Below are 22,800 nucleotides of genomic sequence, written 5' to 3' on the forward strand. Positions count from 1 at the left end.
AAAACAGAATTATTTTGTCCATCTGTTAGCAGGACATGACAGAAAGCGTAAGAGAGCTAGTAAGGGTGTTATGTTTAGAATAAAACTGGACATAATTAAGCATGCGTGGTATGATTTGGTAGGTTATTTTTTGGGTCTGAGAATGCTCAAAATTTTTTTCCAAATAACTTAATGGTAATTGAATCTTTATACCATTTCAACTTTTGAAAGGTTTCATAGGAATGCTCTACTTTTGTATATTGGGGTAAACCTGTATAGAAATAAAACGGCCATCAATTAATTTGGAGTTCAAGGAGGCACGTAAAACTTGAAATTTCAAAATTGGTGATGGCAAAGAAAGGAATGAGCAGTACCTTATTTATTAAAGATGGTATTCTTATAAAATACAAAACACGTGCCCAAATGTGTTCATACGCGTGTCCTAAATATCTGAAAAAAAATAAACTTTACACCTACGTGAAAACTAATGATCTGAAAATGGTTGCTAGTTTATTATAAAACAAAAACTTCTAGTCACTCCACTCCTCTAACAAGAGAACCAGGGGCAAAGAAAATACGCTAACATTCCAAAGAATCATGACTTTAGGTTAGATATGGGGATGAGTGGCTTGAATGAGATGGTTGCTCAGTTTGGGATTAAGCATTGTGAAATCTTTTTCTGGATGTCTCTAGACATAGACTGGGTTATAAACTGTATATCTTGCTGAGAACAAAGGAACAGACATTTCTCAAAATTCTGTCAAGCCCGGAGATCTTTAGAAATGAAAGCCTAATTAAGAGGCTCCCCAGGGACAGGTCAAGGGAGTTCTTTTATTCCTACTGCCCTCATCCCAGTTCCTTAATTCCTCCCTTCATTCAGCCTACTCTGAAACTGAAGAATACACATTGTGCAAGTTTCCAACTTTGCTTCCTCCACTGTAAATTCATTAAACTTGTTAGAATTAAGAATTTTAAATCCCTCGCTCCCTTATTTCAAAGCTGTTTTTTAAGCGTTTTTGAATAGAGCTTAACACTAAAAATTCTTCTAAAACTTGTGTTTTTTTAAATTGGACAAATTTAAATTTTTTGTTAAACTCTGCCTATGGGATTGCAAAGTCCTTCAAATATCTTTTAATAAACCTATCTAATAAATAATACTTCGTCAAATTTCAATTCAGATTTATATCTTCCTTCTAATTTCAAAAATTGTTTTGCATGCAGTTACTTGGGTTAAATTCTTGTTGGGCTCTTAATCAGTGTTTCACTTCTTTGAAAGTTTTAGGTTGAACGTCTGTACTGTACCCAGAGGATAGCAAGTTATGCATGTTTTAAAACTTGACATAATTATTTCTCAAATTTAAATTGTCATTCCCATGACAGTGAGGCATGATGAAGCATTTTAGTGTTCTTTTATAGCCTCCTCTTCCTCGCATGAAAAAGTAGTGACAGACTAAGTAGTCGGCGGACTACGACTCCAATCGCCATTCTAAATACTGTATCCAGCTTCCCCCAGGCAGGTGGACAATTACCTGCTCCCAGTCCGCGGCGTAAAGCTATAGCTGCACCTGACTGGTACACGTGCTTGTCAATCACGTAAAAGGGTGGGACTTCAAGACCGCTCTAAGTGAGACTGTTTTTACGTCATTGCGGAGCGACGGTAACAGAAGAGGGAGGGGGTGGGGTCGTGAGAGTACCTCTGTGGTGGTGGGGGCGGCCTGTGAAGGTGTCATGGCTGCTGCAGCTGAGCTTAGTCGCCCGACGATCGGTGACAGGAGCCTGGAGCAGAGCTGCAGCCCCAACCTCTCCCAAGAGGTACTCTGCGAAATCTTTCGCTCCCTGCATACCCTGGCTGGACAAGTGAGTGATGGCCTGTGGGAAGAAGGGTATGAGAACCGTCCGGCCCCTCTCCCTTTTTTTTCTCTTTAGCTGAGGCGGAGGCAGCGGAGGGCTGCCTGGGACTCGTCCTGAGTAGCTGAGGCCGGGGAAGGAGCCCGCGCCCAGCCGCCTGCTGTCGGAGTGGGGATGGCCTCACGGACTTAGTTCAAGACTGGTTGCAGACTAGATTTCCTTGCAACTCTCTCCCCAGGAGTGAGTGAGGATAGTGTAAGTGAAAACCTGGCTCCCAGAGAAACAGGCTTGGAGAGAATGAATGCGGAAAAGCTGAGGGGCTTGGGAGGCACCTGGCCCCTAGGATCCTTTATCCTCCAGTTCATTCATTATAGTAATTGATAGGTTAGTACGGCCTGAGATTTCTGGAAAAGCTCGCTCTCCTCTTCTTTTAGGTAATTTGCTCTTATGAGTCACTTGATTTTATTTCTAGTTTTCTTTTTGGTTGTGTGCATCTCTTACCCTTTCAAACGGGGAGGAAAATAAAAAGAATTAACCTAAAATTAGTTAACTTATAGCAGAAAGTTGGATGAGTTTACTTTTTATTCATGGAAGATACTGTTTACATCAGAACCCTCGTTTAACTAACTAGTTTAACTGGCTGATAAATAGCTTTTGCAGAAATGTCATAATAAAATTGGGTTTAAATAAAAATGCTGTTTACACTCTATTCCAGTCAAGTCACTATTTCGTTTCATGTAAAAATGCAAAGCAAATTTTAAATGAGAAACAACTTGAAAATAAATTCTCCTGCTTTTAAAAAGGAAATTTTTCTCATATCTTAGATGGAATATTTTCTAGCTATAAAAGTTCGTTGTGGGGCTGGTACTAGTGCATGTAGTAGGCACAGCAGGCATTTGTGTCTAAGATAATGTTAACTTCCTTTATGAAAGTAGAGGGTTTGATTTGTGAAATTTATTTTTTAAAGCCTTTGGTGATGGAGAATCAAATTTTTAAAACGTTATTTCAATATTTTAAAAAATCCTAATATGTTTATCGTGACTTACAAGAGAATTACTCAGACATTCAGTTTGGTGTAATGGAACGATTATTAGTAGAATCTGCTAAAAGTTGTAACTTCTAAACTCAATTGTTTGCCATGGACTTATAAAACAAATTTTGTTAAAATTTGGGGACGTTAATAATTCAGCCTTAAAGCCCAAGACCTGTAAATGGTTTAAAAGTTTGAAAACTTTTTGTAGTGTGGACATTGGAACTTCAAGGTTTATTTATAGTCTCATGTCAGGATGAGGAAATTTATACTCACCCATAATTTACAGAAGTTTTTTCTAGTGGCGAGATTTTTTTTTAATTAATGTTAATAATTTAAACATTCCTTTTGAAATATTTTGCATATTTAATTTTTAAAACATTGAAAAAATTTTAAACATTCAGATGTTCTGTAGCTGTAAGTAGAGATATAATTATATTATGTCACTTGTCAAAAATGTTTAAAGTAAATATTTGGTGAATTTACTTGGTATAGTGAAAGGACTATCTATACAAGTGTTAGAAAATAAGATTGTCTTATTAATTAAATGCTAACCGTCTTGATACATTCTTTGTATTTTGAGATGTATTATTTAAAGATAAAAATGAAAGCCACAGTACTATATTTATAAAATTGCCCCTGGAGGAAATCACTATTACCTTTTGCAACAAGTTTAAAGGATTTTTTTTAAATGAATTTTGTAATATGACTAAGTTCATTCTGTATAGTATTATATTATGAGCTCTCCTTAACAGGAAACATAAAATTTAATGTTAAAAAGTATTTTCTACCCGATTTCAAATTTTCTGATTCTAACTTTATTGCTTGCCTCTGGATAGCCCATTTCACCAAGCTGAAGAATTATATTTTTTTAGCTTGGATTCTCATATTAATTTAATAAAGGTTTTACTGAAAATGCGTATTTAAATAGTCCATATTACTGGCAGACTAATACATTTTTGAGTGAGTGGTTTACAATTACAAGTTCTATAGGATAAAAATGCATAGAATTCATATTACTAATAAGGAATTTGTTGAATAAATAGATGGATGTATTAGGATCGTTTTAAAGTTAATTTGTTACATTATTATGTGAGTTTCTTAAAAGATCTAGTATCTTGCACTTGAATCCTTACATAATTCTGCTGAATTGAAATGAGAATATGATCCAAACATTGAGATTTATCTTCTGTAAGTTAATACTTTCTCTAGAAAATTTGATGTTTTGCTTTCATTAAGGATTTGCCTGCTTTATCCCAAAACTGTATTCATGGATTTATATAAATGACTGTAGATCTCTTTGGGGACTGTAAAAGTATAGTAATAGTTTACTTCCATACATAAAAAATTGTTGTCTAACAAAGGCTTTATAGGCATTAAATAACAAATTAAGATTAATGTGGTAATCTTAAATGTAAAATTAGTTAAATTAATATAACTAATCTTTGCCAGTGCAGCCTACACAAAACTTCCTTTTTCTTTACACTTGTCTAATATGGACTCAGTGTTTCTTCTCTCATGCTCAAAGAGTGATAAATTTTTGTCATGCAGTATTCATTCACTATGGTGCCTTTTTTGGATAACTTTGGCTCTCTTTGGTTCTTTGTACAAATACTCATCTTTTTGTTTTATTATAATCACAATTCAAAAATCTGTATTTGAACTAATGTAACAGTTGTCTTTAGTTTGTAGAAAACATGACTAATATTTAATAAATGATTTCTGAAAAAATAATATAGTCGTTAACATGAGCCTACTATGTAGTCTATCTCCTTATAGTATGCCATAAACATATCTGTAGAAAAGTTTATGGTGGTTCACTTCTTTTCACTTGAAAGGCTAGAGATGAATGCTTTCCCTATAAAATTTTCATTGATTTTGATGTAAATTTTATATTCGGGTTCTTGGTAGTTTTCTATGTATAGTTTTATTAAAATAGGTCACACAAAGCTAACTTATAAGACATTTTCATATAACGAGCTGTCACACTTTACTAGAAAATGCTATTTTAGCAAAAGATCTCACCATTCCATCCAGTCTCTGGTCATTTATATCACTATTTTGGAAAAGTATTTGTTTTTCAGTTTCAGAGTTCCACAGCTAATTAATAGTTTAATTTTTGTTTGAAGTAGATAGGCATGTTGTCACTTATCCGTAGACATTATTTAAGTGTGAATAATACTGATTTTTAAATTATTTTTAATTGATTATAGTTGAAAACAATAAAAATGATTCAGAAAGCATCAGAGTAATGATCTATTTCAATTATGTATTTATGTACATGCTTAACAAAACGAAGTGTGTATATCACAACTTTTCATAAATGTGCCCGTCCCCCCTGTTTAATGCTCTGAGCTAGAAGGAGTAGGATTCTGAATAGGGCAAGCCTCTCTTGGCCTCCACAAAAGGTTTTTAGATATTGAAATATCAGAAAAGCCTCATCTTTTCATCTTTTGTGGATAGTTTCACCTCTGAGGTGGTCCCACTACACAGACCCAAGAATAGAATTAGAATGTGATGTCATTCTATTTTTTTTAAATGAAAATTGCAGCTTGGCCTCTTAAAATGGTAACTAAGTAGTAAATGGTAACTATATATCATTAAAAACTTGATCAGTTTGAGCTAAATAGGCATGTTACTCTGTAGAAATCTTTTTTGCGTGTGACGGTCCTATATGTACAGCTTAATTGTGTAATTTTTATGATGTTGCTGGTTTGCCCCTTTGAAGCTTAACCTCAGAGATGATGTGGTGAAAATTACAATCGATTGGAACAAACTCCAGAGCCTCTCGGCATTCCAGCCTGCTTTGCTCTTTAGTGCACTTGAGCAACACATTTTGTATTTACAGGTAAATTCTTGTTAAAAATGTTAACTTGATATTGAGAATAGATATTAATTGTAGTTAAATTATTAGCTGGAATATTTGGTAGTTCTATCTTAACACTGCATTAACAGTATTAATAATAAAAGATTACTTCTTCCTCATTGGATCCAAATCTGTCAATTTGCATAGTGATCAGGACAGTTAAGGGAATATAGCCCAACAGGCCGATGTGGTTATGAAGATTGAATGAATGCAGTTCTAGACTTGCACTGAAAATTCAATACAGTTGCATCTATGGTGGGTTATAATTAAGCAATAAGACACGGCAGGTGTGTGTCATGCTATGATAATGATTCCATGCCTTGGGTGAGTTTGGAGGCTCATGGAGTGCTTTCAGTGGTTCAAGAAGTGGCATTATCCCAGCATGACACATCCTGGAGTGTCTATTGCAATTAAACAGTTTCAGCATAGTTTTTAAAAAGAAAGTAATTTCTGTGACATTAATGTCTTGTCTTAGTGAGTAGCCAGTCGCTATTTTATCCTTTCTTTTTCTTAACAGTTTGAAATAATTCATATTTAATATTAGATGTCAACATTAAATTGTTATTTATAATAGTATTGCCATGTTTTTTTAGTCTGTCAGTTCAATAACAATAGTAATATGACCTTGCTAGTTTCCAGTTGAACATGTCTGCAATTATAATTGATATAAGTTTGCAGTTTATCTCTAATCAAAGTATAAAATATAAAGTGTCAAAAAGTAAATGGAAAGGCTATTTGCATTGGTTACTTTACTGCTATTAAGATATTTTCAGAAGAGTATTTGGCATAGCAAAAAAATGGAAGCAAAATTGTTGGTATGAAAAAAATAATTGAAATATTGACAAGTATTGGTATGTTTTGAATAATGGAATAGACATTAATTTTCAGCCCTCTGTTCAATGACTTTATGGGAAATTTTAACTCTCTGTTTCATGTTAAAAGTAATAGTTAACCCTAGTTTTAAAGGGCAGAAGCAATGAGCTATAGAACTCAATGGAGGCCTAATTGTGGTGGGGAAATGGGTAGTATAATTTACATTATACAACAGAGTTTTTTCTCCTCTAGTGTAGTGAAAAGCATCTATCTCTTTTCGGCTCTAGATAGGGTTTTTTTTTTTTTCCTTGTTCATTTTCTTTTTAAAAATTTGATTTCATGACCTAAGAAGATACCCTGCCATGTCAGGAAAAGCCTGAGTGTTCACTCAGCATAACACCTATGTATTTCATGTCTATGCTCTCTCATTCACTTTGGCCAACTGCAGTTTCAAGTGGAGAATCTCCAGTGATATAGTGATAATGCAGGGCTTTGCTGAGTGAGAGCACTGGCTCTCATGTTAAGGAAGAAAAATACTAAGCCTCAGTGTTCTGAGGAGGCATTTGAATGACATGTTAATTAAGTGGCATTGGTGCCAGAGGCTAAGACTTTGATTTGGCACAAAATAAAAGATGAGTGACAATGATTCCCTCAAGGAAAATTTTAAATTTCCTCAGGTTTTCTTTTTCTCTTTTTTTAGAAACACATTTTAACAAATGATAATGGTCACAGTAGCAAAGAAGAGCAAACACATGTGGTCAGATCTGTGTATCCTGATATGCCAACTTTTTATATTTAGCTAATTGATGTTAAATATTGCATTTACTTAGCAGAAATTTATATAAATATGTTAAATGTATAATCAATTTTGAGCAGTTTGAGCCCCAGCAGATTTGGAATTGTGTTCTTCTCAGCCTTTTTTAGCAAAACTTCAGCCTCTGATTAAAGAGGAGAATACAACTATTGTCGAAGAGATAGGAAAAACAGAAACAGGGAACAAGAATGAAGTAAATGCCAAATTTTCCATTGGCGACCTACAAGAGGAAGAAAAGCACGAAGATTGTGATTTAGGAGACGTGAAAAAGACACAGATCCATTTTGATCCAGAAGTAGTTCAAATAAAGGCTGGAAAAGCAGAAGTAAGAAGTTTTTTTAGAGGGTGGGGAATATTATTTTAAAAATAATATGTTTAAATTGTTTAAACATGCATACTTATTGTTTATAGATTGACAGACGAATATCTGCATTTATTGAAAGAAAGCAAGCCGAAATCAATGAAAACAACGTCAGAGAATTTTGCAATGTTATTGATTGTAATCAAGGTAACTACCTAGAAGTTAATTTTTATAGGATTTTAAGAACAGTTTTTACAGTTGCTCAGGTCTTTCATTTGTTTTTAAAAATTAATAACATTAAGAACACAGTTTATTTAGAAACTAAGGTAGCAGAATGTCCCCCTGTTTAATATAGACTATATTGCAAAAATGATTTTCATTTTGATTACACAAAAATCAGATAAATGCTAACAAAAAAGGCTAATGTTTACCACAAGTGAAAAGATTGTTTTAAAGTTCCTTTAGGAAATGAAGTATGGGTGGCAGGGTTGCTCAGTCTCACTAGTGAGAAAGAACTAAGCTATATAAATTTCATGCCTGTAAATATGCTTATGAAATTATGGTGTTAATACATAAAGCAAACTTAGTAAAGTTAACACTCCTCAAGAGGGAGCAGTTTTCTCACTACTCGTGAGTTGTTTGAAATATTTTGTCACGATAAAACCAATTTGTAATGAAGACTGTGGTCATTATGCTTTTTTATCTTTCATAGTGCATACATTTGCTGTTTTCCCTCAGATTCTTCTTTTCCTCCTCATATGATGCTATAGTATATTTACAGATCTGCAGGTATGCTGCGGAATACAAAATATTGCAAAGCACTGGCATAGCTCACTCAGGCATCATAGTAATAATCAGAACAAGTAGTCTTATAAAAATTATGGAGAAGAGTTCCTAATTAGAATGAACATTTTTCTTGTTTCCTCCAATATCATGGCTAATTATTATGAATATAGAATTGTCAGATGAACCTATAATTGACTCTAATCTCACTGGTACACTGAAATAATACAGGCTCAAGTTGGGTCCTAAATTCATCCTTTTTTACTAGTAACTTTACATATGCATATCTCTAGATTTGGTATATTTTCCTTTTAGCTCCTCAAAACAGGTGCAAAAGTGGCAAAATCTCAGGTACTACAATCCAACTGCAAGCAACCCATGAGAAAGGGTTTGTTGAGGGAGCAAGCACATGTGTCACTAATGTTATTCCTCTGTTCTCCCTGCTAACTCTATTATTATAAACCAACAGGGGATAGAAATTGACAAGAATTGAAATGCTCAGCAGGATTCCTTGGCCCATTCAATTCCTTGGCGACACAAAACAGTGCTAGCAAGAATTGCTATGGAGAGTGACTAGCACTCATACATTCACTATCTCCACACCATACTGAATTTCTCACTGATGGGTCAGTTAATCTATGTATTTGAAATATAGCTCCAATATGGATGATAGCTTCCTTTTTCTAACCCTTAACCCCATGAAATGATAGAAGGAGAATGGAGAGTGATGGCCCTTTAAACATATTTTGAGGTGTCTCAAAACAAGAAATAAAAATGACTGTTTAATGTCTATATGTAAAAGATAGGTGAATTTGGAATTTTATTCACACAGTTTGATTTATCAGCAGAACTATTAAGAAAACAGACTGAAAAAATATAAATATATTATTGTAATGTGTTAGTGTTTCTTTTAATATTTCTCAATTTGATTTAAACATAGTTAAAATCAAATTGAGAAATATTAAAAAATCAAATTCCATAGAGAAAAAGAGAATTTCCTTTCAGTATCTCTTTACCATCCATTTTTTATTATAAAATAAGAGAAACTTTTCAGCAAATTTACTGCAATGCATGGTTATACTTAATGTCATTTAAAATATTAATTTATAATGTTCAAAATGTTTATTATGTTAACATCTTTCCAATATTTCCCCTTGGTTTTTAATTTGTTGGTATCTAATTTAAAAGAAACTATACTTTTTAGCTTAGAAAAAAGTGAGAACAAATTTTCACAAGGGTATCTTTTCTAAAACTGCATTTTTTGAAAGGGGCAGTCTGGAAAGGTATAGATGGCTTTCGTGATTAAGGATATTTTTAAATGAGCGTTGAAAATCTAGGTAAAGTGGAAAAGTATGTGTTATACCTGAGGTTTCAAGGTCTTTTTTATGTAGACTTCTGAAATAAAATATGTTAAATGTGTAATTAATCCTTTTATTAGATGTTCACTAATTTGGTCAGTAAGTAAATGCTGTATTTTTAAAAAAGGTATGTCAGTAAAAATAAAGAGTTCTATTTATTTCTTTGATGAAATAAAGTGAATATGTCTCTTTGGCTTAGAATTAAAATATTCTCTATACTGTATAAGTTTTTTTCTCCAAAGGCTCAGGTTTTTAGGGATATTGGTATTTATTAAAAATTATATTAAATTATGCCACTGAATGTAAAGGACTTTTCTACATATAAACCTGAAAATCAGTTAAGATTAGTTAGATATTATACATTTTAGTGGGTAAAGGTCACTAAATTTTATCCTGTAAGTGATGGTAATTTACTGTTACTTAAAATTATATTCTCTTATGAGTAATATGTTAATGAATATGAATTATTGGAAGTTTATCAAAATCTCATACATTTGAAGTTAAGAATATACTTAAACTCATCTAAATTCTCCTTAGAAAATAGTTGTGCAAGAACTGATGCCGTTTTCACCCCTTACCCCGGATTTAAAAGTCATGTAAAAGGTAAGTATCCACTGCATAATATCTTTATTAGGGACAAAAGTTTATTCTAGATTATAAGCAAAATGGAATAGAAACCACTTTTCTATCTAAATTTTGTTTATTTTAAAACAAAACAAAATATCTTGCCTTTGTTTATACTTGGGTTTGTGGCTAGATGGTCTTTATAAAAACTACATAAGGTACTGTTAGGAAGAAAGAATTTCTGGTTTTTGAAGTGTAAGTTTAATAGTCTCAAAAGTTTCTTAACTTAGTTTCTAGAGTTGTGAATACATATGGACCACAGACTAGAGCTGAAGGAATTCAAGGATCAGGTCACAAACCTAATAGCATGCTCCGAGATTGTGGTAATCAGGCTGTAGAAGAACGACTACAAAATATTGAAGCTCACTTGCGATTGCAGACAGGTAAGGAAAGTACTGGGCAGTGCCCCATAATGTACCTTTGCAAGTGGTTAAAGAAATTCCAATTCATTCAGTCACCAGCCTTTCATTGAGCACCTGTCCTCAATGAAAGGATAAAACATTGTTCTGGTTGGTACAAAAATGAAAAAACATAGCCTCTGCTCTCAAGTAATTTACAATCATATGTTTATGCTCTTCTTCCTCTTACACTTCTCACCAATTTGATGAGAGTTAGGAGACTGGGAACAGGTTCCAAATAGATCATGACACTCAGTTTATTAGTCATTGCTGAAAACGAATGTAGTCTTTTTCCTGCCATCAGTTTCATAACTTAACTATGACCATCTCTCATTCTTACCACCCACTGTGCTAGGTACAAAGTATTGATAATTGTGATCCTAGTTCTCAGAGTAAGCATATATATAAATAAATGCTATAGGGGAACATTTATTAAATAATACTAAGTGTCAGTCACTGAGAGTATTATGCATATGTCAACTCAGTATTTAACAGTGCCCTTATGAGGTATTGGTACTATTATCATTGTCAGATAAAGAAACAAGTTCAGAGAGCTCTAGCAACATGCCCTAGGTAGTAAGCAACAACCAGAAATCAAACCTAGATCTTAACTGGCTGCAAAGCCTGAGTCACCCTCCCTGTTTAGTCACCAGATCCTATTGATTCTGTCTTCAAAATATATCTCAAATCTACCCATTTCTGTTTACCTCCACAGCTTTACTCCTGTTGAAGTCACTATGTTCTCTGCCTTAGACGGCTGGAAGGATGTTAACTGGTTGCTTTGCCATTAGACTTCCTCCTTGAGAACAGTTCTCTACCCTGCGGCCAAATTGCTTTTTCTAAAGCTCAGATCTGATCTTGCTACTCTCCAGCTAAAAATTCTTTAATGATTTTCTGTTGCCCTTATATGCATATGAAATTTAGTACTTATTCATTCCGCAAATAGGTATTAAGTTTCCGTTATAAGCCAGGTACTGTTCTAGACATTGAGAATACGTGTGAACAAAAATTCTACTACATAAATCGTGCGACACTAGGAGACAGGGGCTATGGATAAAAGCAGCTTGACCAAGAGAAAGGAAAGGAGGTTGGAATGGGAGGGGATTGTAATTTTAAATAGTATGATCTACAGCTATAGTTTCAGCCACATCTCAAGTTTCCCCCTGATTTTACTGTCTTAGGGCCTTTACCCAGGCTTTTTCTTCTGCCCATGCTTTTCCCTCCTGATCTCACACTGGTGTGGGTTCCCTTTTATTATGTACTCATACACTCGGTACTCCCTGCCCTCCTTTATATTTGTTTAATATTTGTCTCCCCTGCTAGATAGTAAGGTCTATGAAAGCAAACTCATGTTCATTACTATGTACCTCGTGCAATACCTGGCACAACATAGGTATTTTAAGTGTTTATTGAAGGAATGATTGCTCATTTTACCTTTTCAGATATGTGCAAAGTACAGTGGGGACACAAAGTTCGTGTTCAGCTCTCAAGAGAGGTCGAGAGATGGTATCCCTAGTAAAGGTCCATTTGAGCCTTCTAAGGGTTACTAATTATTAAGCAAGTAGGAGCAAAGCATTCCAAAAAGGAAGAGCATCTGCAAAAAGCGTAAATATGGTTCAGAGAATTTCTGAGTCCAGTCTGGCTGGAGTATTTGCTAGATGGAGATGGAAGATAAGAGAATGAGTAAATCTTCCAGGGTAATAAGAGATTAGCATTTAAAATTAATACCCTCCCCCCAAATTAGGTGAATTTAAAATACAACTGTATAGAAGGATTGACTAGTTTATTAAGTCTGATAGTATCAAGTAGTTAATTTTGAAAAATATCTGTTGAATGCCTACAGTATGCCAACATTATTTTAGACATGAGGGATACTAAGACGTAGCCATAGTCCCTGGCTTCAAGTACTTTATAATCTGTTTGGGAGAAAGACGGATTAATAGTCAAGTGGAATGTTAAAGGGATTGTAAAGGAAGGGTATGGTGGGGGCACAAGGAGCCTCCACATTTAGATATTCAGGCACTGCTTTGTTGACCCAGTGAAATTTGAAATGCTCTTGAAAGATACATGGATAAAGCAGAGGACATTCTAAGTAAAGGGAGCAGCAAGAGCACAGTCAGATGAATAAGTTATTCATTTTACCTTATTCAAGAGCAAGAACAACCAAGATCCTAAGATAAAAAACATTCTTAAATATTTCTAGAATTTTTATATTTAAAAAGTTAATATTTTTGATATGAAAATTTGCCTATATTCTTTAACTGTATAAATGATTGTCTAATCCTGTATTCATTAAAACAGTAAATATAGAGTATGTGTAGTATCTGAATTGATGCTTCCTAGGTTTGTGCAGTACACAAGCCACACAGCCATATCCTATGAACAAAACATAAAGTTATGCCCTCTTTGGAGCTTACAGTAGAGAAACGGGCAATAAATATACAGACTGTTGGGTGGTAGTAATGGTTTGGAGAAAAATAAGGGAAAGGATAGGGAGTACTAGGGAGGAGGAGGGGGTGGCTCTGGTATTTTTTAAAGGGTGGTCAGAGAATGTCTTACAGGTAAGGTAACTTGAGCCAAGACCTGAAGTTGGTGAGAGCAAGCCTTGTGAATAAGGAGGTAAAGGGAATCGCAAGTGCTAAAATTGTGAGAGTACTTGGCCTAGTTGAGTAACAGAAAAAAGGAATCAAGTAGCTGGAATGATACGAGTATGGGAAGAATGTGCAAATTAAGTACGACCTCGTAGTCTATGGTAAAGGCTTTGGTTTTGAATCTGAGTGAGATGCGAAGGTATTGGAAAGTTTTGAGCAGAGAAGTGATGCTATATGATGTACATTTTTAAAGGATCACTGGCTGCTCTGTTGAGAAATAGACTCCATGGGAGCGAGGCAGAAACAAGGTTTGGTAGTTGTGATAATCCAGGGAGAGATGGTGGTGGTCTGGACCAGAATGAGTCGCACTGGAAATGCTGAGAAATGAAAGGATTTGGAATATAATCATAACCTTGAAATTTGAGTAACCTTAATTTACCATCCCCTAACCCTAGAAAGTTGAGTTAAGAAATATGGTAAAGCTCCTCTTTAATATTCTTCTAGGTTAAAGGAGAAAATATAGCATGTAGGGAGAAATATAAATTGAAGAAAATGATATGACATATTGCGACCACTGAATCGAATTGTCAGTTGTAACTGCATTTTTCTCTTCCCAAGTAACTATCAAAGTCTATCAGAAATACAAATTGTTCTATACAGGAGCTATTCAGTATCTTATAAAATGAATTTAACTTAAAACTCCTATAAGAAGCATAAATGGGTCTTGGAGAGAGATGTAGAATAAAGATCCCATAGCGTACAATATGAAAATATGAGCTAAGGATTATCATTCTAATGTACTCATGTTCATTTATTTTCTTAAGTTTAAATATCTCCCATTCCTTTGCATTGTATTTTAAGAATAAGAATTGTAAGAATTATTCAATAGTAGCTCAGAATATTTTTTAATGTATTTAGGTGGTCCAGTGCCAAGAGACATTTATCAGAGAATTAAAAAACTTGAGGATAAAATCCTTGAATTGGAAGGCATCTCTCCTGAGTATTTTCAATCTATAGTAAGTATAAATATCTTTTAAAAATAAATAAATGTTATTTTATTTTAGGATTCTTCGTATAACAGTTTACTCATCAATCTGCTATATGTGAAACACTTATTTCAAAGATAAATGAACATATGTAGGGAGTTACTTCTTTAAAATTGTGATTCTGAATATTGTATTATAGACTCATAACTTTTTTGAAGGAGATACCTTGTATATTTCCCAGATACTGAATCTTAAGCCATGGCTTAGTAAATCAGCCTGGATACTCTGAACTTGCTGTCTTATAAAATAAAGGCTTCTTTTGGGACCTTGCTCTGTCAGTTATCCCTCTGTGTCTTTAATCCCTCCCTCCTCACAGACTCCTTCCCTCGGCTTGTGCACATTTACATTTCTCCCCTACACTAAACAAACAGACACCTCATTCAGCTTTCCTGCCTTTTTCTTTACCTTACCCACCAGACTTTTTGAAAGACTAGTTATGTATTTGTCTGATTCCTCAACTCTAGCATTTATTTATTCACTCATTCATTCATTCTTTTTTCCCAAGATCAGTAAGAAACAAGTGTTGTGCTGATAAGTACCTTCTTTGTCACATCAGCATGTTTCAGACAAGTGATCCTGAGCTGACTGTTATTTTCCCTTGGTATTCTGGGGTGATTATTCATAACACCTGCCTTTTCTGTGTTCTGGTTTTTTGTTTTGTTTTGCTTTAAAGCAGTGCCATATTAGAAAAAACTATAATTTTAATTTTTAATTTTTAAAACTACTAATTTTTAATTTTACTAAATTTTTAGTGAAATTTTTTTTATAAAACTCCTGTTTCAGAAAAAATATATAAAGTAGCTCATATTAGCATGGATCATTATAAGTCACTGGTGAAAATATATTTAAAATTATATTTAGATGTAGCAGCAGTCTTTCTAGTCTTAAATTGGGTATCAGAGTGAGGCACAGAAAAGTTATTTCCAGATGAAGAAGCAGGTCACATAACAGAAGTAAGCACTAAATCCTAACGATCAAAAATTTAGAGAAAGAGTTTTAGAGATTTACTTCCCTCAAATGTAAAATGGAGTTTATTAAAGTACTAAAGGCTAAAGCAGTACCAATCAAGCACTTAGCACCCTACATGGCACATCATAAAAATCTCAGTAAATATTAGTAGTGATTTTGTTTCAGAAACCATCTACGAAGTAGCTGTATAAATTTAGATAAGTCACACAATTTTTCTAGCTTTCACTTATCTAACTTGAGAAGATTTGTTGTTTGTACTATATAATTACAAAGGTCTTTCTAATTTTAAGGTTATTCTTTGAGTATATAGTCCTAGAAAATTTCATAAAGATTTATGAAATTTTTCCTACAACAATCTACCATAAGTTTTTCTCATTCAAGCTGCCTTCGTTAAGTAATCACTAGGCAGGTTATTTTTCTAGTTTAGTTTCATATCTCGTTAATATAATTCTTGTTAACAATAGAACTGATCTTACAAGAAACTATCATAGTATTAGATGCCTCCAGTGAGACCTTGACCCATCATTTATCTCTTCTATCTGATTCTGATTTATAAACCTTAACATATACCTGTTACTAAAGTTGGTTAACAAAAGAACAAGTCCTTCAAGTCATAATCTTGTTTTGGGGGATCTTTTGTACTCAGGATAGAAAGTATTTTTAGGGTATTTAGTTAGAGAGGTAGATATTTAAAAGTAGTCAGATTATAGAAGACTTGAAATGTTATACCCAGAAGTTTAATGTGTCTAAAGTTTAAATACTATTCAAAACATTTGAGCATGGAAGTGACTTGTGCAAGTGACATTTAGAAGATTTATCTAAAACTGTCCTGGGAGATGATTTAAAAGGGGGAGACCAAAAATGAAACAGTATTATACTAGCTTAGATGTGAAGTGAGATCCTGAGCTAAGGACATTAGAGTAAGAATAGAAAAGATAAAGGCAAGAAACAGTCGGAAAAAATGTTGACAAATACTCATAATTGATTGTATGCGGAGAGATATAGAGCAAGAGTCATTGATAAAAATGTCATTGATAAAAATAAGAAAATCTGGAGGGGAAATATTTTGGGGGGAAATGTGAACTTGAAGTCATAGTATGTTATAGAGATAGAAATATCATGTAAGCCTCTCAAAATGTAGCACTTACACTTGAGACAATTGGGAGAATATACAGGTAATAGTTAAAACATAGAATGGGTAAGAACACTGACACTGTCAGAGGCCTGAGACCTGAAACTCCATGACTACCTAACTTCAGGGGCAGAAGCATTATAAATGTAAACAGAAGATTAGACTGGATGTGTTAGGTTGCCATACCTGTGATAAAACTAGTGCTTTTAAAAAATATTCCCAAATCTATTAAACAATGTATATTTGATTAGAAGGGTCACTTCTGCATTAGTAATGGAAATGACATATCCAAATTAATAGTGAGCTGCAAGGAAGCACAAAACATTGAAAAGGTTTAAACATTCAGATTGACTCTGTCCTCAAGACCTATGAATATATATGGCACAGGCCCAAAGGGAGAGATTTCACACTCACCCTCTGTAATAGAGTGAACGTGCCATCCTTAAGAGCACCACTTCTCGCTTGGAATAGAACCGGCTTTAGGATTGGCTTTGCACATGAGAGGAGGTGAACGCACCCCTGCAAAGGACATAACACATTATTCATCACTCTCACCATCCTCACGATGGGAATATACACATGGCAATTGCATAATTTTACATATCTCTCAAAAGTGTACAGAAAAGATGACATATGTAGCACAGTCTTCTAGCTTCTAAAGTTAGGGAAAGTAAGGGAAAGTTGAACTCATTACATTTCTTAAGGATTTGAATTTTTGTTAGAAATTGAAGTTATAAACTCTGAAAAGATTTTTATTGAAATGTGTTTAATCCAGATTCACATGTGGATGAATTCTAAACGCGAGAAGTCTCTTACAGTTGATAGAAATTGATTGTCATGGGTTACATTGAAGCACAGCACTTGAAAAGGCAAACATTAACAGAAGAAAAGATATGAGTTATATTTTGTTTATAGAACAAAACTAGATTATGTAAAGTTCCTTTCATTTATGAAACACATAAAACCAAAAGAAGTTACGTATATAAAGCAGAAATTATGACAAAGATTAGTATTTGTTGCAACTTCTAATGTAATTCTAAAGATCTTTACCTTTCATTTTCAACATGGAAAGATTTGAATGTGGTAATGTTTTTAAAATTTTAAGGGCAATGCTTAACAGACAATTTAAAAGATACAATCCTTATGACTATTTCCAAAGACTGACTTACTGATTTTAAATTATGACCCTTAAAAACAGTAAGTATAACATGCTTTACAAGTATATTTCCAGGGCACTTTGTTCATTTTCTAGCACTTATCACTTATAATGACATGTTTACACATCTATTTTTCACACTATATTTTGAAACTCAAGACAGGAACTGTCTTGTTCATCTTCGAACACACAGAATGTATTAGGCATTGAATAATGTGCGAATGAATGGATAGGACTTGGCTGGAGGTTAATTATTGGACTTTTAAAGGTTTGTTAACTTTGTTTCAAAGCACTGACAACACAGAATATTAATTCTGATCTGTAATAGTAACTCCTGGCTCTAAAGGGAAATATCAGGAGAGGGGAGTGCTGAAAGTTAAGTCAACTTCATGTGCATAGGCCATGCAGGGAGGGCCTAAAGCATGGGGTGAACAGTTGGATCCAGTTGGAAAATTAAATTGCAAACACATTGTGGAGGGCCCTGAAGGTCACAGTAACCAGTTTGTCATTGGAGCATGATTAAAGATTCTTTGGGAAAGAAACCTGTAATATAGGTTCCTTTCTGGTGGCATTATGAAGTGTGAGTTGGAAAGAGGTTGAAGTTAAGGAAAATAGTATAGGAAACATATAGCATTGTCTGAATGAAGATCTGAATCGGGGCAGTGGGACTAGGAATAAACATTTGAGATACTGTACCTGTAAAATCAGTAGCCTTTTACAACTGATTAGAAGTAAAAAAGGAGTTGGTCATGGAAGAGGCCTCCTTACCACTGAGTTTCTTTAGAGTACAGGTTCTCTGGAAGCATGCACGTGTGTGTGTGTGTGTCTGTGTGTGTCTGTGTTTAATCACCTTTTCATCAGGATGGGCATTATAAATGTAGCTATCAATTACCCGCTGAAGTAAAATAATAGAGAAGAGACCATTTTTAAATTATCTGTTTAGTTGTTTATTCAATGTGCTGTTCCCTCAAATATTTTCTGTTAGGTAACAAAACTTGTTAAAAATTTCCACCTTTTATACTGAGATTTTTTTACAGCTAAAAGAAAAATAAATTTTAAATAAATTTTATTTAAAAATTTATTATTTTTTATTAAAAAATAAATTTTATAATTTAACTATAATTAAAATACATTTTAATTATAACCACAATATATGTGTTTCTAATGGTTCTACTTGTCAAAATATTCTACGCAGATCTAAAATAAGTCCCCCAAAACCACATTTTACTGTTTTTAAGTCATCGAACCACTGATGTTTCTCCTCATTCTGATATTTCTCACTTTAGTTTCATGATACAATAATAATCTGATTGTTCAGTGATATGGAAACTATCAATATTTTATAGATTAAACTGTTAGGAAATCAGAGGGGAGTATATTTTCATCGGGTGCGTAAAAAAGCCATCTCTTGGGAAGGTAAGAGACTGAGCAGTGACCAGATTAAACATTAAGTCTTTTCCTGCTTCTAGGCCTTACCACAGGTATCCAGCTCAGTTTGGTAAAGGAAGGAACAGGTTTATATAAGCAATATTCCCCCCATATTTAATAATTCCAACACTTAAATGATTTCCCACTTATAACTACTGATAAAGAGGCATACCTTAATATTCTTTGAAACAGCTTTTGACACAAAGGAAAATGAATTTTCACCTCTTCTAAATTTCATTGGTCAGAAGCGTTCATGAGAACATTTCGCTTCCTATGTTGACAGTTTCTTTTTGAAAGCTTGTGGTTCTGTCAAACCAAGACCAAACTCTAGAAAGAATTCTTTAGGTCAAGGATTAAAAGGTTCAACATAGTGTCAGTGAGAATGTTGTCAGCTTCACATAACAGAAATTTAAACTCAAACTGGATTAAACAATCTGGAAATTATCTCATAAAAACAGGAAGTTCAATTGTAGTGCAGTTATCAAAGAATTGGGCTCTTTTTTCTCTCAGCTCTACTTGGTAGTGGCTTTTTCCTCAGGCAGATGGCAAGATGACATATAGCACTTTCAGGTGTTCTGTCCAGATAGAGCAGTGACCAGAGGAACTACCTCCTTTGAGGGTTTTCCTTTTGAAGTGACGAAGTTTTTTCAGAAGCTCTCCCCCTAATTCTTAGTACACATCTCCTTACTTATTGGCCAGAATTAGGTCCATGCCCATTTCACTGACAAGACCATGGGCTGGGATCTGCATTCCCCTGAGCCACATAGAGGAGCAGTGGATAGGTGCTTGCACAACCACAGTGTCCATTACAGTCAGTCAAGTGTGTGTAGCTGTGTGTTTTCACTCCCTGGCCTGGTAGTCCAAATTCTGTTTTTCTGTCTATTGCTGCCTCATTTGTTCAATATCTTGGGATGGAAAAATATTCAAAAAGAAACTAAGAAAAGCCCCAGAGCACCTCTTTCCACAAACACTCAGCCTCATTAGAAGCTGAGAATTAATGGGTACGTGTGTATAGCAAAGGACAAACATTGCTGTGATGTTACTGCTATACACTTTTAATATCATCTTTGGAGGGTAACTTCCAAAATATAAGAGGGCAGATAGTGCTTGGTAAGTTTGTGGGCTTTGTTTCTGCCAGAGTTGTTCATATTTTGTTCAGTATCAAGGAAAATTGTTTAGATTTTTCTAAGCATTTGATTACTTAATACTTTTTTACTTTTAATGTAGAACTTTTCTGGAAAAAGAAGAAAAATTCAACCACCTCAAGTAAGTTGCTGCATTTTCATTTTAGCTTCTGAAGTAGTTTGATTAGTTTTATACCTTTCTTAATAAAAGTGTCTACTGTGGTTTGTTTTAGTTCATACCGTAATTTAAGACTAAAAAAAAAGTAGCATAAATTAATGTACTCGATTTAGAGAAATAATTTTATATTAAGGGCATGGAAAGACTCAGATGGGCCTGAAAAATATAAAAGTCTGTATTCAGCTGTTAATAGTGGAAGGCTGTATCAGTTAGAAAATGCTGAAAAATAATAAATGCTTAAGTAGTTTAAATCTTACCCTCCCCCCACCCCCTTTTTTGCAGACACCGCTAACTAGCAGCATCTAAATCGAAAAAGAATGTTTGGCAGAGGCTGACTTCAGCCCACTCCTGTCCACAGCCCTACTACAGTAATTAGTTGAATCATAATTAGTAAGGTTTGCTAGCCTTCAATAGTGGCAATATAAACTTAAAGTTGGAGAAAACTATTTAAAAAGTTTTTTGGTTTATTTTTTAAGAGTAGCATGTTACTTATTTTTTATTGTAAATTTCTGAGAGCATCCACTTTTTCCAGGAAGGGTAGTTGATTGCAGTCGATACATCAAAAGAGAATTTCTAAGTATTTCAAGCACTTAAGCCAATCTTAAAGTTTAATTTTTTTACTATTGATTATGAAAATAGTTAGTTTTTGAAAATTTTTTACAATCCTTTCAAAGTATAAAAGGTCCAGGAGAGCTTAGTCATAAGGAAAGAAAAATAAATATTTAAGCTTGGTTATTTTATACCTTTAAATTTATGATGTGGTCAACATATATAGTTCAATTTTAAAATTTCATGAGATTAAAAGACATTGACCATGCTTTTGGATATTTTAAATATTTATAGTTCATTTAGCACTTTATCTGCATTAAGATACTTCTGAGTCTTATTCAGCAATTTGTGTTCTCATTGTTTACAGCAGAACTATTCACTGGCTGAACTTGATGAGAAAATTAGTGCTCTCAAACAAGCCCTGCTCCGAAAATCAAAAGAAGCAGAATCCATGGCAACTCACCACCTCCCATGAAAAATTCCTCTCATCCTTGTCATTTTACTTTTTTATGTACATGTGTGTAGGTTACACTGAAATTAATTAAATGGATACATATTTATCAATGTAGCCTTCCCTCTGAAGTTATATATTCCAGTGAATTTTCAAATAGTGAATGCATCGAAAATAGCATTGTCAGAATTTATTTCCTTCTGTTTTAAAGGAGGTCTTTTAGAAAGTAAAAATCTTAATTTGAAAGTACATCTTTGTGTATACCACAGAAAGATTGTTTTAAATGGTGATATTTTAAATGATTTTATATTTGTAACTGATGTTAACCAGTTTATTAGTTTAAATCTGTACTCTAAATAATAGGCATTCAACAAAAATTTATTGACATAAATGAATTTTAAGAGAATGCATACTTTTTTTCAAATGTCAGTTTCAATGTAAATAAACAATAGATACCACCTTTATTCCCTTATCGATTGTGTGACTGTAAGCAAGTTATTTATTAATCTTTGTTCCTTTTTTATTTGTGAAATGGGAATGATAATAATAGAACCAACAATCGTCATGAAGAATAGGTAAAATCTTGCATGTACAACTTTTGAAACTGGCCCAAGGGAAGTTCTCAGTAAGTGTTAGCTATTACTGTAGAAAACCAAGTCTGTCATTGGAAATAAAAGATGTTGCAAATATAGTCCCTCCACCTTGAGAGCCTCACCTTTTTATAGAGCCCAGTTCTGTTAGGCAGTACATATATTTCCATAGCTGCAAATCAACATTTAAAAGAGACAGCCATCAAGGAACAGATGTTTAGGTCAAGAATTTTGTTTGGTTGCAAGAATCAGAAGTTGCCTACAGTAGTTTGTGAAGGAGGAGTTGTTAAAAAGAATCAGAAATCTGAATTTAATTGCAGGAAGTACAACTAGACATTGTGATATCAGAAAATCATTAGCAGTTTATCTCTGTCTCTAGCTGCCTCTGGCTTTGTTTCTCCCTATGTCTAGTTCTATCTCTCTTTTCTACTCTCTGTTTTCTGCTCTTCCTCTGGTTTCCTCTTCCACATTCTTTTACACATAATCACCCATGCATCGGCTTTATTCTCTCTCTGAACTGGTTTCTCTGAAGGCCTCTTCATTTCTTCTTCCCCGCATGGGGTGACATGGTAGCCCTGTCTCCATAGCCCTGGTTTGTTCATGCCTTGGAGCTGCGATGGTGCAAACTCTGAACCCAGCTCTGTAGAACCTCACAACTCCATTGACCGCTGCTGCTTATCTGTCTTTGTATCTTAGTTCAAGTCCTCCAGAGACAGTCTCATTCAATGTGATCAGGGGTCTCAATCAGTTGTGGCCAGGATAAAACAAGGCA

The 22,800-nt window shown here is 34.0% G+C and overlaps 1 protein-coding gene across 2 annotated transcripts; it reads left to right on the forward strand.

Moving 5' to 3' along the window:
• The first annotated feature begins 1,649 nt into the window (after positions 1-1,649).
• Positions 1,650-21,910, forward strand: MBIP (MAP3K12 binding inhibitory protein 1). Of its 2 annotated transcripts, none has more exons than XM_011376563.2 (9): positions 1,650-1,836; positions 5,586-5,705; positions 7,451-7,675; positions 7,762-7,858; positions 10,330-10,395; positions 10,647-10,799; positions 14,324-14,421; positions 20,364-20,402; positions 21,355-21,910. In XM_011376563.2, the coding sequence occupies exons 1-9, from the start codon at positions 1,708-1,710 to the stop codon at positions 21,460-21,462; spliced, it is 1,035 nt and encodes a 344-aa protein (XP_011374865.1). In that variant the 5' UTR covers positions 1,650-1,707; the 3' UTR covers positions 21,463-21,910. The 2 variants fall into 2 exon arrangements, with proteins under 2 accessions (XP_011374865.1, XP_011374874.1); XM_011376572.2 differs by having other exon boundaries at positions 21,358-21,910.
• Positions 21,911-22,800: the final 890 nt, after the last annotated feature.

The sequence above is a fragment of the Pteropus vampyrus genome, unplaced genomic scaffold (genome assembly GCF_000151845.1).
Source record: "Pteropus vampyrus isolate Shadow unplaced genomic scaffold, Pvam_2.0 Scaffold10, whole genome shotgun sequence".
Taxonomy (NCBI): domain Eukaryota; kingdom Metazoa; phylum Chordata; class Mammalia; order Chiroptera; family Pteropodidae; genus Pteropus; species Pteropus vampyrus.

What these genes read in the sequence shown, in the direction of transcription:
- MBIP (XM_011376563.2), top strand. Translation starts at nt 1,708, where the DNA reads ATGGCTGCTGCAGCTGAGCTTAGTCGCCCGACGATCGGTGACAGGAGC. An exon ending in TGCATACCCTGGCTGGACAA is followed by an intron (nt 1,837 to 5,585) that starts GTGAGTGATGGC and finishes GCCCCTTTGAAG; the next exon opens with CTTAACCTCAGAGATGATGT. An exon ending in AACACATTTTGTATTTACAG is followed by an intron (nt 5,706 to 7,450) that starts GTAAATTCTTGT and finishes TGTTCTTCTCAG; the next exon opens with CCTTTTTTAGCAAAACTTCA.